The 12,898-nt window shown below is 31.3% G+C and overlaps 2 protein-coding genes across 2 annotated transcripts in view; one reads left to right on the forward strand and one right to left on the reverse strand.

Annotated features, from left to right (window-relative positions):
* The first annotated feature begins 701 nt into the window (after window positions 1–701).
* On the forward strand, window positions 702–2,174 carry LOC105223056 (proteasome activator complex subunit 3). Its single transcript, XM_011200663.4, has 3 exons — window positions 702–861; window positions 924–1,290; window positions 1,358–2,174. The coding sequence occupies exons 1-3, from the start codon at window positions 838–840 to the stop codon at window positions 1,723–1,725; spliced, it is 759 nt and encodes a 252-aa protein (XP_011198965.1). The 5' UTR covers window positions 702–837; the 3' UTR covers window positions 1,726–2,174.
* A 3,981-nt stretch (window positions 2,175–6,155) lies between these two features.
* The window catches only part of LOC105223047 (integrin alpha-PS1), a 42,208-nt gene continuing 35,465 nt past the window's right edge, over window positions 6,156–12,898 (reverse strand). The window contains exons 6-10 of the mRNA XM_049454553.1: window positions 10,214–11,140; window positions 9,996–10,138; window positions 9,582–9,926; window positions 7,292–7,996; window positions 6,156–7,214 (exon numbers count right to left, since the gene is read on the reverse strand). Coding sequence (XP_049310510.1) covers window positions 6,975–7,214; window positions 7,292–7,996; window positions 9,582–9,926; window positions 9,996–10,138; window positions 10,214–11,140 — 2,360 coding nt within the window. The 3' untranslated portion in view covers window positions 6,156–6,974. The remainder of the gene's footprint in view (window positions 7,215–7,291; window positions 7,997–9,581; window positions 9,927–9,995; window positions 10,139–10,213; window positions 11,141–12,898) is intronic.

The raw sequence follows: 12,898 nt of genomic DNA on the forward strand, positions 1-12,898 counted from the left end.
CGAACTTACCTGTGCCAAGCCGTTGCCATAGTTTGCACTTTAAAGTAACTACCGTCTTATTGGATTTTGCCAGTAGCCGGAACTGCAGTCTTCACAGGCATCCGTTGCCGGCAGTAGACAATTATTTGTTCAGTAAGTTCTAAGTTCGCCGCTAGTAGACCGCACTTATACGAAAAGAAAAGTACAATTGTAACACTTAACTTAATTTTCACTTAATATAACGAATTTCATATTCCCGACACAGCCGACCAGTCGCACTTTCACATTTCAACTATTTTGAACACTTTTCACTGATTTTAAACCACTTTCTTCACAAAATAAAATCACTTACAATTTAACACAAACTTTTCCGCAATTGAAATAGACGCCACGAAAATAGCGGTAGTTTTCATGGCATTCTCTTCACCAACAATTCAAAGTTACTCGTTTTACTCGGTAGTTGTCGCATAACACAGAGTGATTAAACGAAACAGAATGAAATATTTGAAACGAAAAATAAAAATTTAATTCTAAATAACTAAAAGTTATCTTTGACATACCAACTAACTGAAAGGAAAGCATGCTGAAATTTTTCATTTAAAATTGTTTTTTGAAAAAATTGCAACGTATGCCAATTTAGAAGTTTTTTGGTTTTTGCAAAATATTTCTGCAAGCAAATAAATTATTTACTGCACTCATAACACCCTGTAGTGTGCAGCATCATCAGTGAACACTTCAACAGTTTACATGCAAATCGTCTACCTTTCAACTGACAATTCTAAAAGTAATTGTAGAAACTTCCACGAGGACTATTCAAATTAACAATTTAGCAAGTAAATAATTTAACAACAGCACAAAATGCCAGCTGACACTACAACCAAGGTAAGTCTGCTTATTACCCGCAACAAATATATTTATAATGCCATGTCTTCACATTTTTACAGCAAGTTCAAGATTACAAAGATTCGCTAATCAAAAAAGCAGAACAGCTTATTATACAGGGCTTTCCAGAAAAAATTGTTGAATTGAATGAACTCCTCGCAACGCCTATGTTTAGCGATCGCAACTTCAATGAAGTGCATCAAGACCTTAACATTCCAACGCCAGATCCAATTTTAGTGAACAATCATGCTGAAACGGCTGATGACGGTGGTGACGCCGACCAGCCGGCGGCAAAAAGACCACGCACCGATCACTTTGTGCCTGGCACCAAAGTTATGTGCTTGCCTACCGGTTCTGTACCTTGCAATGAACCACTCTGCGAAATGATCAAAATCGTTAAACCAATTATTCGTAAACTTGTGGAAGATTGTAAGTAATGTCAACGCAATTAGCATATGTAAATGTTATTGCTGACTAATTATTTGATTATTTACAGCAAATTTGTTAAAAATGTGGATTTCGTTTTTAATACCAAAAATCGAGGATGGCAATAATTTCGGCGTATCTGTGCAGGAAGATACGCTTGCCGAAATACAAGCTGTTGAATCCGAAGCTGCGGCATTCTTCGACCAAATTTCGCGTTATTTCTTATCACGCGCCAAAGTTGTTTCTAAAGTCGCGAAATATCCACATATCGAAGATTATCGACGCGCAGTGGTGGAGTTGGATGAGAAGGAATACTTAAGCTTGTGGTTAGTTGTATGTGAAGTGCGAAATCGTTATTCATCGCTACATGACATCGTTATCAAAAATTTGGAGAAACTGAAGAAACCACGTTCATCCAATGCTGATAGCTTATATTAAACAATGATAAAAAAACACGCAACCGTATTAAACACACATAAAAGAAAACAACAAAGCATGGAGGCATGCGTAATAGTGAAGTTGTTACGAACAGGATTGAAGTTGTGTTAGCGCTGCATTTCACAAGAAATGGGTGCAAGCGGGTTTTTGTTGAAAGACGTGCAATGCGCGCTGACACTACCTAAGATACCTGTGGAACGTAACAACAAACCGCTCTCAACAATTTATAATCAAATGCTTGAATTTAGTCATGTAAAAATGTGAATTGCGACGTTAAAAATATTGGTTAGTTCAATATATTTTGATTGTAATGTTAATTTCTTATTTCTCTCAATCCAAACATTTTTGCATTAACTCAAGGTATATAAATAAATATATATGCATAAAACTTACGTAAGAAAAAAAAAAAAACAAAACACGAGTAAATAAAAAAGCCGAATTTTACAAAATTGGTTTTGTTATTTGAAGAACGCTGAATTTGTTGTAGAGTTGTTGATTCACAACGTTTAGCGCGGCTAATTTTTTGTTGTTATTTAGAAGGCATTGTGCTGTATTTCACAATAGTGCGAAAATTTTTATTTTTGTTTGATTATTAGTTGTATGTTTGTACATATGTATCTATTGTCTCTCGCACAGCGTTTTTTAGTAGGAAACAATGGGAGCATGAAAGTTGTTGTAACAACAAGAACAATTTATGCTACAGCAGATATTTTTAGCGTTCTCAAGTTATAGAAAAAGAATTTTTCAATAAAGTTGTAAATTGGGGGAGGTTGTTTTTGGTTTTTGTAGTTGTTGTGGCAGTAGAAAACATTTCTAAAGCAATTGGTAGGAATGATGTCGAGTTAAGGGTCCTTGGCTGGATAAAAATCCGAATTTGCTCCGATTACACAGACTCGACTGTCGTGGGATCGGCCATTTTATGTCTTATTAGTCGTTAGCTTCACTTTAATTTACAACAACCAAAGATTGAACTATTGTATGTATGTAAGATGGACTAAAAACTAACTTTGAGGTTATGAACCATTATTTACTGAAAGAAACTAAAACGTTTAGAAACTACTATCTTTGACTGAATTTCCAGTAAAATAATACATATAGGAAATTTATTTTTTTAACGATGTTGATATTATTATACGTGAGTATTATAATTATTATTTGCAAATATTTAATAATTTAAAAAAAAACCGCGAGGGTATAATTTAGATATACATATAGTATATTTTATAGATTTTTATAACAAAAGAAATAACACTTCATTCAAAATTTTGGATGAAAAATAAATTTAGTGCAAACTGTTCTGTATATGTTCTTTAAATATTTGAGGTTAAAGATTTAAAATTTATTTTCTTTAATTTTAATTAAATTAAATATTTCATTTGAGTATTTGGGATAAATAATTGTTAATTTTTCCCTGGGCATAAGTAAAAAAAAATTATTAAATATATTCATTCCATTTATCTACTTCAGATCTTATAAATTTAAATTACAACAAAAAATTCGCATCCCCACACACCCAAGCAAGTAAAAAACATACAACTTTCTTTAAATATTTACAAATTTATATATATTTAGACAAATATATTTCACAACTTTTGTCACATCTCAATTGCAGTTGCTTAAACCTTACGAAATTAATTACATAATATAGCTAATAGAAAATAAATTAGAAATAACTTAATTAAAATTACATATTTATAGAACATTATAAAAAAATATCTGCACGCACACGTTATAGCGGTGTTTCCATAATATACATGCACACTTAAACATAAATATGTATATGTATATATTTATAACTAATCAATTGTAGCGGTTTTGATTTATATACAAAGATTATTTGTTTTACGGCTTTAAGTTTAAGACAAAAAGAAGTTCGAGTTCGTTTTCTTAAATATGCACTTACTATATATTCAAATATATGCACATATATAGTATGTACCCACATACATACATATGTATGTATATATGTATGTATTTATGTTAAAATATAGTGAATGGAATTTATTGCTAGAAACAAGTGTTAAAAATTTACAAATTCCACACATTTACGTATTTACAATTGATTGTGGTTATTATAATAGTTTTCGGTTCTTTTTTATTTTTTTCTCTTTTAAGGTTATGTTATAATGTTATATATGTCGTTTACTTTACTTTATTTATACTTTTCTGCTAATAAACAATTTTTAGAATTTTTATTTTTATTATGTTAATTATGTGATTAAATAAGTAAACATAGACCCGGCAGTTAGCTGCGCTTTAATATATTCTAATTCAAAAGTTACAAAAAAAAAATTTCAAAAAAATTCCGATGCTATTCTGTGAAAAACCAAACGCTCGGAAGTAACAAACTTCTATATGCTTTTATGCAATAATTAAAATGTGCCTTTTAATTTTTATTGCTAAAAATTATTTTTAAAATTTATTTAATATTTTCTTTTTAAGTTGGGTTTCGGTAAGGAGCTTCTTAAAAAAATATAAAATATAAAAAATAAATAAATAAAATAACTGAAATAAAAATGTTTAAGCAAGTTGAAGTTACATGAAGGGAAAATCAACCAAATAAAAGAAAAAATAAAAAAAATAAAAAAAAAAATAAAAATAAAAATTAAAAAAAAAACAAGAATAAAAAATTAATAAAATAAAAAATAAAAATATAAGTGATAGTAAACGACAAAAAACTAAATTATAAAATATTATTTTAAATTAATAAACTAATAATTAAATCACGTTTAAAATAATATAAAATGATACTAATATGTATAAATAAATATAAATAACTACAAAAGTAATAAAAGCAACCAAATTTGATAAAAAAAATAAAAAAAAAATAAATTTATAAATCAAGTAAAACAATTACGTTCAAAATAACAAAAAAATAATTATTGTTATACAAAAAAAAAATAAACAAAATAGACAATAGAATTACAAAACACTTTATAATTCAAAAAGGAATATCTTCAATAAAAAATTCGAAATTAATTTTGAAATTTTTGACATAATAAAATATGAAAAACTGAATTTAAAATGAACCAAAAACACATGCAAATTAAAAATAATTTACTGTTAAAAAAAAAAATAAATAAATTTTATAATTAAAACAAATAAAACTTATAATAAAAAAAAAACACTGAAAAATTAAATAAAATATAAAATAAAACAAAAAATAATAATTAAAAAAAATACACAAAAATAATATTAACTAAAAACCAAAAAAATATTTAAATAAAACAAACACCAATTAATATAAAATATGAAAAATAAACCAAAAAATAAGCAAAAATTAAATATTAAACCAAATATACGTAAATTTATAAGCAAATACTTTTGATAAAATATTTTAAATGACTCAAACACACATTAAAATATAATAGATGGCAATATTATTTCAAAAAAAAAAATAAAAATAAAAAATTTAATAAAAACAAACTTTTTGGATTGTTTAAAATTAAATATAAATGAATAAAGAACAAATAGTAATAATTAACAACAACAGTTCAATAAAAATAAATTAAAATAATGTAAAATGAAAAAAAATAAATAATATTAAAAAAATTAAGTTAGATTAAAAATATAATGAAAACAAACTGTTAAGAAATATGCAAAAAGAAAAATAAAATAAAAAATAAAAATAAACATAAAATAAAAAAAATTATAAATAAATAAAATACAAAATTAAAAAAAGTCTGATAAAAAATATTATAAAGAATACAATATAAATGTAATGAAAACAAACTGTTTAGAAATATTAAAAATGTAAAAAAAAAATAAATTATTGCAGTTAAAAAAATAAATAAAATAATAAAAAATTAAATAAAATAAATCAAAACAAAAAATAAAGTATTAAACAAAAATGATGTACTAATAAAAGCAATTATTTTTAAGAAAATATTTAAAAATTTCGTAATTAAAATGATAGTTATATTAATAAATAACAATAGTAACAAAGAGAAATAATAAAATTAAAATATAATAAAAACTAAGTGTTTGAAAATTGATTGAAGTAAATAATTTTGAAAAAAAATTATGAGAAAACTTAATAAAGTAATAATCATATTTAGCAAAAAAACAATGCAAAAAAAAATTAAAACAATAATTCAAAAAAAATGAATAAAAATAAAATAAAATAAAAAAATAGAATAAAAAATGAAATAAACATACAAAAAAAATAAAAACATTTAAACAATTAAAAAAAATAAAATAAATTAAAAAAATAATAATAATAAAAAAATTGTAATAAGGAAAAAAATCAAAATAAAATAAAAAATAAATAAACAATCAAAATAAAAAATTTTAAACAATAAAAAAAATAATAATAAAAAAAGTTGAAAAAAAATAAAATCAAAAACAAAACAAAAAAAAACGCTAATTACTATAAAACATAAAAAAATATTAAAAGTTAAAATTTCGTTCTAAAAAAATTATATAATATATAAGAAATTCAGTCGCTATGATTAATGGCTTCGCGGCTTCTCTGCATTATTTTTTTCTTTTTGTGTTCTTGGAATTAATTTTCTGCTGAAGTAATTATTTTTTACATAAATATTTCCTAACTTAATTTATTTATTTTTTGCAACTTACTTGTCGAGCAAGTCATTTAGAGAACTTTACACAACGCTTACACTTTAAATCTTACACAAGTAAGGCCTTTTCAAAACCTAAATCTAAATTTAAACAATATGCTGTGCATTAAATGCCGTTCAACTGTCATTTGCTGCTATACAACTCGATAATCAGCGAAAGCAGCGCATAGTTCCACTAACTAAAATATTTATTTAAAAATTTTAACCTAAAATGAACCGCAATATTATTTATTTATACATATGTATGCCTAAATTAAGTAAAATGGCACAGACATTTACCACCCTAGAATATATTACATAATATAATAATAATGTATAAGACGACACATAACGCTTTGCCACCCAACTAACATCATGCCACGCCATGCATAACACTGATTCGAAGCACACGCACACATACATATGTTACTACCAATGCGAACCCCAATCGATGACTGCCACATCCGTTTGGCCATTACCAGCCCAAGTTGGCTTATACGAGGCGCCACCATAACCGCTTGTGTTATTGTTATTATTGTTGCTGTAGTATGCATTATTGTTATTGTTGGCAGTTTCGGCATTGAAGATCACAGCTGGTTGTTCGGCGCGTTGCTTTAGTGTTAGACAGCATGTTTGTTGTACTTTGGGAGGCGCCCGCTGTGCGATATCCCACCCGACTGTCCCCTCTTGTTAGAAGCCACGACCATTACTCGTTGCGTCATTCAAGAATGGTTTCTCCTCGCTCTTCACCAGATTGCCGCTTAGCGTTGGATCGGGTCGTCGACGCTTGAAGAAACCGATATGCCAGAGTATAAGTACGACCACAGCCAAGACGACCAAACCACAGATTATGGCTACAATGTAAACCCATATGGATGTCGGCTGCTCTCGCTGTTGATCGAGCAGTTCGGGATAGGCGCGTGTCTCCACCTAAAGAAAAAAAACGAAAAGAACAAGAGTTTAGTGAAAAATTTTCAAGAGAATGTAACGAATACGAGTGTACTTACCAGATAATTCACTTCCGTGTGCTCCACGGAAAACTCGAGCGGTATTTTAGCTGTCGCTCGCGACATAATTCGCACCAAATCGGCGCGTGGATACTCCGATACAAGGGTGGAATTCCACAGACGCGCACGTATATGCACGGACGCCTCGGTGAACGCTTCAATATTGTAAATATCACATTTTATTTTAACACAAGACGCCGTCGCCTTGTTACAATCCAATTCGACAATGTCACGTTTGCGATTTGTGTGCTCACCACCGTTGTCCATGAAACGTTCGGGTCGTATGATGCGTTCGAATGTGTTGCGGCGCACACGATTCAAATAGCGTCCCTCTTCGTCGTCATCGTCCTCGTCATATGGACCCGGCCGTTGTGTGGGCTTTGGCTTCTTATAGACACTCTTCTCACTGTACGTGCTGTAACGGCTAAAGTATTGTGTCTTATCGGTGGGACGCATCATATAGGCTGCCGGTGCCATTTGCAGTGTGCTAAGTAGATCATTTGATTTCGTTTTCGATGTGAGTTTCAGCGGGTTAATGAGCCCGGGTGCCACCTCACATTCGCTAAGTGCGGCATTCTCCACAATTGGCATAGCCTCCAGGTAGAGTAACCATTTGTCCTTTTTACTCTTTTCGCTGGTCAGCTGATGTGGCCAGTAGATGTTGAGCTCGACCTTCGGTGCCTTCCAGGGGCCTTCGTTAAAAATCTGTGTGGGTGGGATTGGATTGGATTTTGGATATAAATTCCTTTTTCGTATTTTTTTTAATATTCCGATTATTCATATATTTTAGTTTGAAATTAAAGTATTTTTTTTTAATTAAATGAAAATTAAATTAAAATGTTTAGTGTTTTTTAGTTAGCACTTCGTTAGAAATCTGTTATTAGGATTTTTGGTTTATTTTAATGGGGTTTTCCATGCCTCTTTTTATATATTTTAATTCGAAAATTTTTTCTTTAATTTTTAGTAGAGCTTAATTACCAAAACCACCTTATAAATAAACCGGGTTTTATTAATTGAGTCAATTTATTTCACCAGAATTAAAATATGATAAAAAAATTAATAAAATTTTTGGTGCGCAATTTAGTTATACTAATAATAATTAGCTTAAGTAGTGAAATCTTCATAATTGGCAATTTAAAATTAAATTGAATTCAAGTAATTTGAAAAATTAATTTTGACTTACTTGAATGCGAAAATAAATTAAATCGTTGTTATTAATTTAATATTCATTTCAAAAGGTCTCTTAGTTTATTCAATTAGTAAATTGTCTCGTATATGTATAGTGAACAATTTCCGATTGATTAAATTAAGTGGCTAATTGACTAAATTAAGGTTAATTGAGTCATTAAATTTCACTACAATTTAGTTATGTTAAGAAAAAAAATTGTAAAATTTTTCGGACTAAATTTAGTTAAGTGCACTTCAATTAGATAATTAGTAAAATCTGCTCTATAGACAATTAGAAGTCAAGCCGCTTGAAGAATTAACTGAGTTCGATTTGAACACGAAATTAATTAAATTAAACGAAGTAATTCATATATATTAATTGAATATTCCTTTCAAGAGCTGCCTTAATTTCGTCAATTAGTAAATTGTCTGCATATATAGCGGAAAATTTTTGACTGACTAAATTAAAAGGCTATCTCAGAAAACTGTAATCGTTTACTAATTGAGTAAATTAAGGCTCTGTCCAAATAATTGAGTAAATTAGGGCATTACCCGAAAAATTAGACTTTATATTAATTTATTTTTTATCGAACTAAATTATGATTAAAATAAATTAATTAAACTGAATATGAAAAATAAGTGCCAAAATTCGAAAAATAATGTGTCGGATCAAGTTCAATTTAGTGAAATTCAAGACAATTAACCTTAATTGAATCAATTTAATTTGACTAAAACAAATTGTATAATTCAAATTAAATCCAAAAATTAATTTGCGATAATTAAATGATTAAAACTTCAAATAATTTGAATAATTTTAATAAAATTTTGAATAATAAAAATTAAAAAAAAAATATTTAAAATTTAATTTAACAAAATATAATGAAATTAATTAGATAATTGAGTCAATTATTTGAATATATGAAATAAGTAACTTTTAAAAAATTAAATTGCCAATAAATGAAGTCAATTAAGCAGAAAAATTTACTTGATGAAATTTAATGAAATTAGAAGAAATTCAAAGAATTTAATTTTGAAAAAAAAAATTTCAAATATACATAAATAATTTTTCCAAATTTGATATTTTTAATTGAACCGAAAATTATTTTTTTTATTTTTTCCGTACCGTGTAAGTGTGCATTACGGGCGAACCAATATCCTCCATCTGCATGACCTTGCTGTCTTTCTTCACCTCGCCACTATAGAAGCTCTGCTCGGGTTTATCGTAGCCAGTCAGTGTAAGTGTAACACGTTTCACCACTCGCACTTCCAACTCTTTTTCGGGCTTCACATCGCCAATATGTTGCGACGTCGTATTGACAAAGACGTGAAAAGTAAGTTTACGCTCATCATTCTCCAAACCGCTGGGATCGAAACGCAGCGAGACGTAAAGAGCCGTATTGCGCTTCATTGGATTGCCAAGGCTACAGGCAACCACCGTGTCGTTGAAACGATTGCAGGTTACAGAGTTCTTTGAAAAAAAAAAATTTATATAAATTTATTTTGTCGATGAAATTTGTTAAAATTCCCATGAACTCACCGTACGTGAGGCGGCTATGTATGAGACGCTCTTTTGATGCACGACAAACAATTGTGTCTCATAAGCCGAATCCGCTTTATTCAATACGTTCACATTGACACGCGTCTCATTCTTCTCGCCCAATATCAAAGCATAATTGTCATCTGCAAATAAGTGAGGTGTGTTTTGGAAAAAAGTTCTTCTACCATTATCTTCCATATTAACAATTATGTACTCACTCTCCATATCCAAATCCAATTCGGCGTTCAGTATTAGGTTACTCTCACAGATATCATCATCACCGCAATCCTTTTGGAATGTACCTTCGAATTCAGCGAAAGCCTGTGTTTGATCCAAAATTGGATTCAATAGTTCCAAGCCGGAACGTGGTAGCCGCGGCTCCACAATTGTATAATTCAAACGAAACTTAATCGGACTCTGTATATCTTTGGTATTCTCTTTGATATAACCGGTGACTTGCTGACATGTCTGGCGTCCATTGGTGCGCACGGTAACTTCACGTTTCACCACATTGCTATGCTTAATTTCACGATCGAAAAATACACGCGAGAATTTCTTATGGCCACCAAAAGTTTCCGCTTCGACTGTGTACAGTAGACGCAAATCCTTATTAGCCGATGCCGGTTCATAAGGTTCAATCGAACAGCAGGCTTCAAAGGTGAAACACGTAAGATTTGTTGAGGCATCATGTAAGCAGCCCGGTTTTGCCGGATCAATATTCCGTAATTCATTGCCGCGCGCTGTAGTCTCTATATTGATGATCGGTCGTGAGAGTAGCATAACCACAGCCGAGGAATTGTAGGCGCCGACAGCTATATCCGGGTAAGAGTTACCATCCACATCGGTGCCACCGCTTATCGAACTGCCGAATGTATGTAGCGGATGTGGCAATAAGCCGAGATCTGAGGCTTGTATACGTTGCGCGGGTTTGCTAACCAAACCAGTACGTGATCCCAAATAGATATATACCACACCATCACCTTCGTAAGGTGCCCCCACGGCCAAGTCCTCACAGCTATCCTTGTTAATATCACCGATATTGGCGAGCGCTAGTCCAAAATGACTTTCCATAGTGCCGGTCAGCTTGAGCGTCGGTTGCTCTGGCAGCATATCTTTATCGTTTTGATATATATAAACAGCGCCACCTTCAGATTTATTAAAATAGAATGGTGCGGCAATGATGAGATCCGGTTTCTGATCGCCATTAATATCGGCAGTGGTCAGTTCATAACCAAAACTTGAACCGAATTGTTCTCCCTCCAGTATCATTTTAACGGGTATGGGATTAGTATTGGCTTTGTTAAAGATCACCACTTGCCCGTGTCCATTGGAACGCGGCGCTCCAGCGGCGTAAGACATACGATCGCCAAAATAACGTCCACCAGTGACGGCCATGCCTGCGGTAAATAGTTTTTTGGTTTTTGTAATAGATGAAAGTTATTATTTGTACTTGATGCTATGTTGTATTTGTAAACCAAAAACGTAAAATTAAGTAGCCGTTTGTGAAAGAAAGGTTAATAATTTATATTAAATTTAGAAAATCACACTGAGAACTCATTTCGAGCGCACCGAACATCCTTTGAAACATGAAATTTGAGTTAATTGTATGAAAACATCCAACACTCGGAAGCAGACTATACTAGTTTTGCGTAAAATAAGCGATGGACCAAACGATCTTACGTAATACGGCACGAAAGCCGATACACGAATTTAATGGCATATCTTTTCGTTATTAGTAGAGAAAGCAATGTTCGAAAATTATTGCTTTTCCCAGAGCATAATCAGAATTTAATTTTATCACAAAAATCAGGTGGCAAAGGTGTTCTAGAACATCCTAGGGGCAGGCACGTAGCCAGGGGGGGGGGCTAGAGGGCTGAAGCCCCCCCCGAAATAAGGAATCTTTTGAAACTCTTATACACAACTCAGCTCAAACCTATAACAGTCGTACGCAACTACACTAGACGGTGACTGAAAACTTATCAAAAGTCATACTTAAGCGTTGTACAGATCTCCATCTTGATATGGCGAAGTTGGTTGGACAGGGATATGACGGAGCAGCAAACATGTCAGGGCATTTAAGTGGAGTGCAAACCAGGATAAGACAACTGTATCCAAAAGCACGATATGTTCATTGCGCTAGTCACCGATTGAACCTTGCGCTTTCTAATACTATGTCATTTCCTTCAATACGGAACTGCCTTGGTATTGTCAATGAAATAGCAAATTTATTTAGAAACCATTCAAATGCAAACACAACTTTCCAGGACGTTATACAGAAGCACGCACCAGAAAGCAAAAAAAGACGACTTGTTCGCCTTTGTGAAACAAGGTTTATAGAAAGGCATGAAAGCATTATAAGCTTTGTGGAGCTTTTCAAATTCATTGTACCAAGTTTGGAAATAATTTCGAGTAAGACATGGTCCATTTCGTCTAAAGCATCAGCCTTCTTAGCAGCGATAGAGAAAAGCGATTTTTTGCTTAGTCTATTCGTCTGTGAGCAATTGTTCAGCTTAACGCTGCCACTGTCTGTGCAACTCCAAGAAAAATCTATGGATTTTGTATCAGCAATGAACCGAGCCAAAGAATTAATAAGAACTCTGCACCAGATAAGAGACACAGCGGATGGTTTTTTCAACGATATTTTCCAAACAGCATCACAAATGTCTAAAGATCTTTTTGACACAGATCTTGTAGTGCCTAGAGTGACTTCGCGTCAAACTACTCGTGCTAATCCACCTTGCACAACCCCTGAAAGCCACTTCAGAGTTACAATATTTATTCCATGCGTTGATGCTCTGATTCAAAACATGACAGAACGTTTATTAGTGAATGAGGATATACTCTCGTCATTTCAAATTCTACTCCCAGGTTTTGCTGCAATTGATAATGCCGAAGAATTAAAA

This window comes from Bactrocera dorsalis, chromosome 4, assembly GCF_023373825.1.
Source record: "Bactrocera dorsalis isolate Fly_Bdor chromosome 4, ASM2337382v1, whole genome shotgun sequence".
Taxonomy (NCBI): domain Eukaryota; kingdom Metazoa; phylum Arthropoda; class Insecta; order Diptera; family Tephritidae; genus Bactrocera; species Bactrocera dorsalis.

Bases quoted from the DNA above. Each gene is read 5' to 3' on its own strand.
- LOC105223056 (XM_011200663.4), top strand. From the start codon at position 838: ATGCCAGCTGACACTACAACCAAG. The intron at 862-923 runs GTAAGTCTGCTT...ACATTTTTACAG, and splicing joins CAGCTGACACTACAACCAAG to CAAGTTCAAGATTACAAAGA. The intron at 1,291-1,357 runs GTAAGTAATGTC...GATTATTTACAG, and splicing joins TCGTAAACTTGTGGAAGATT to CAAATTTGTTAAAAATGTGG.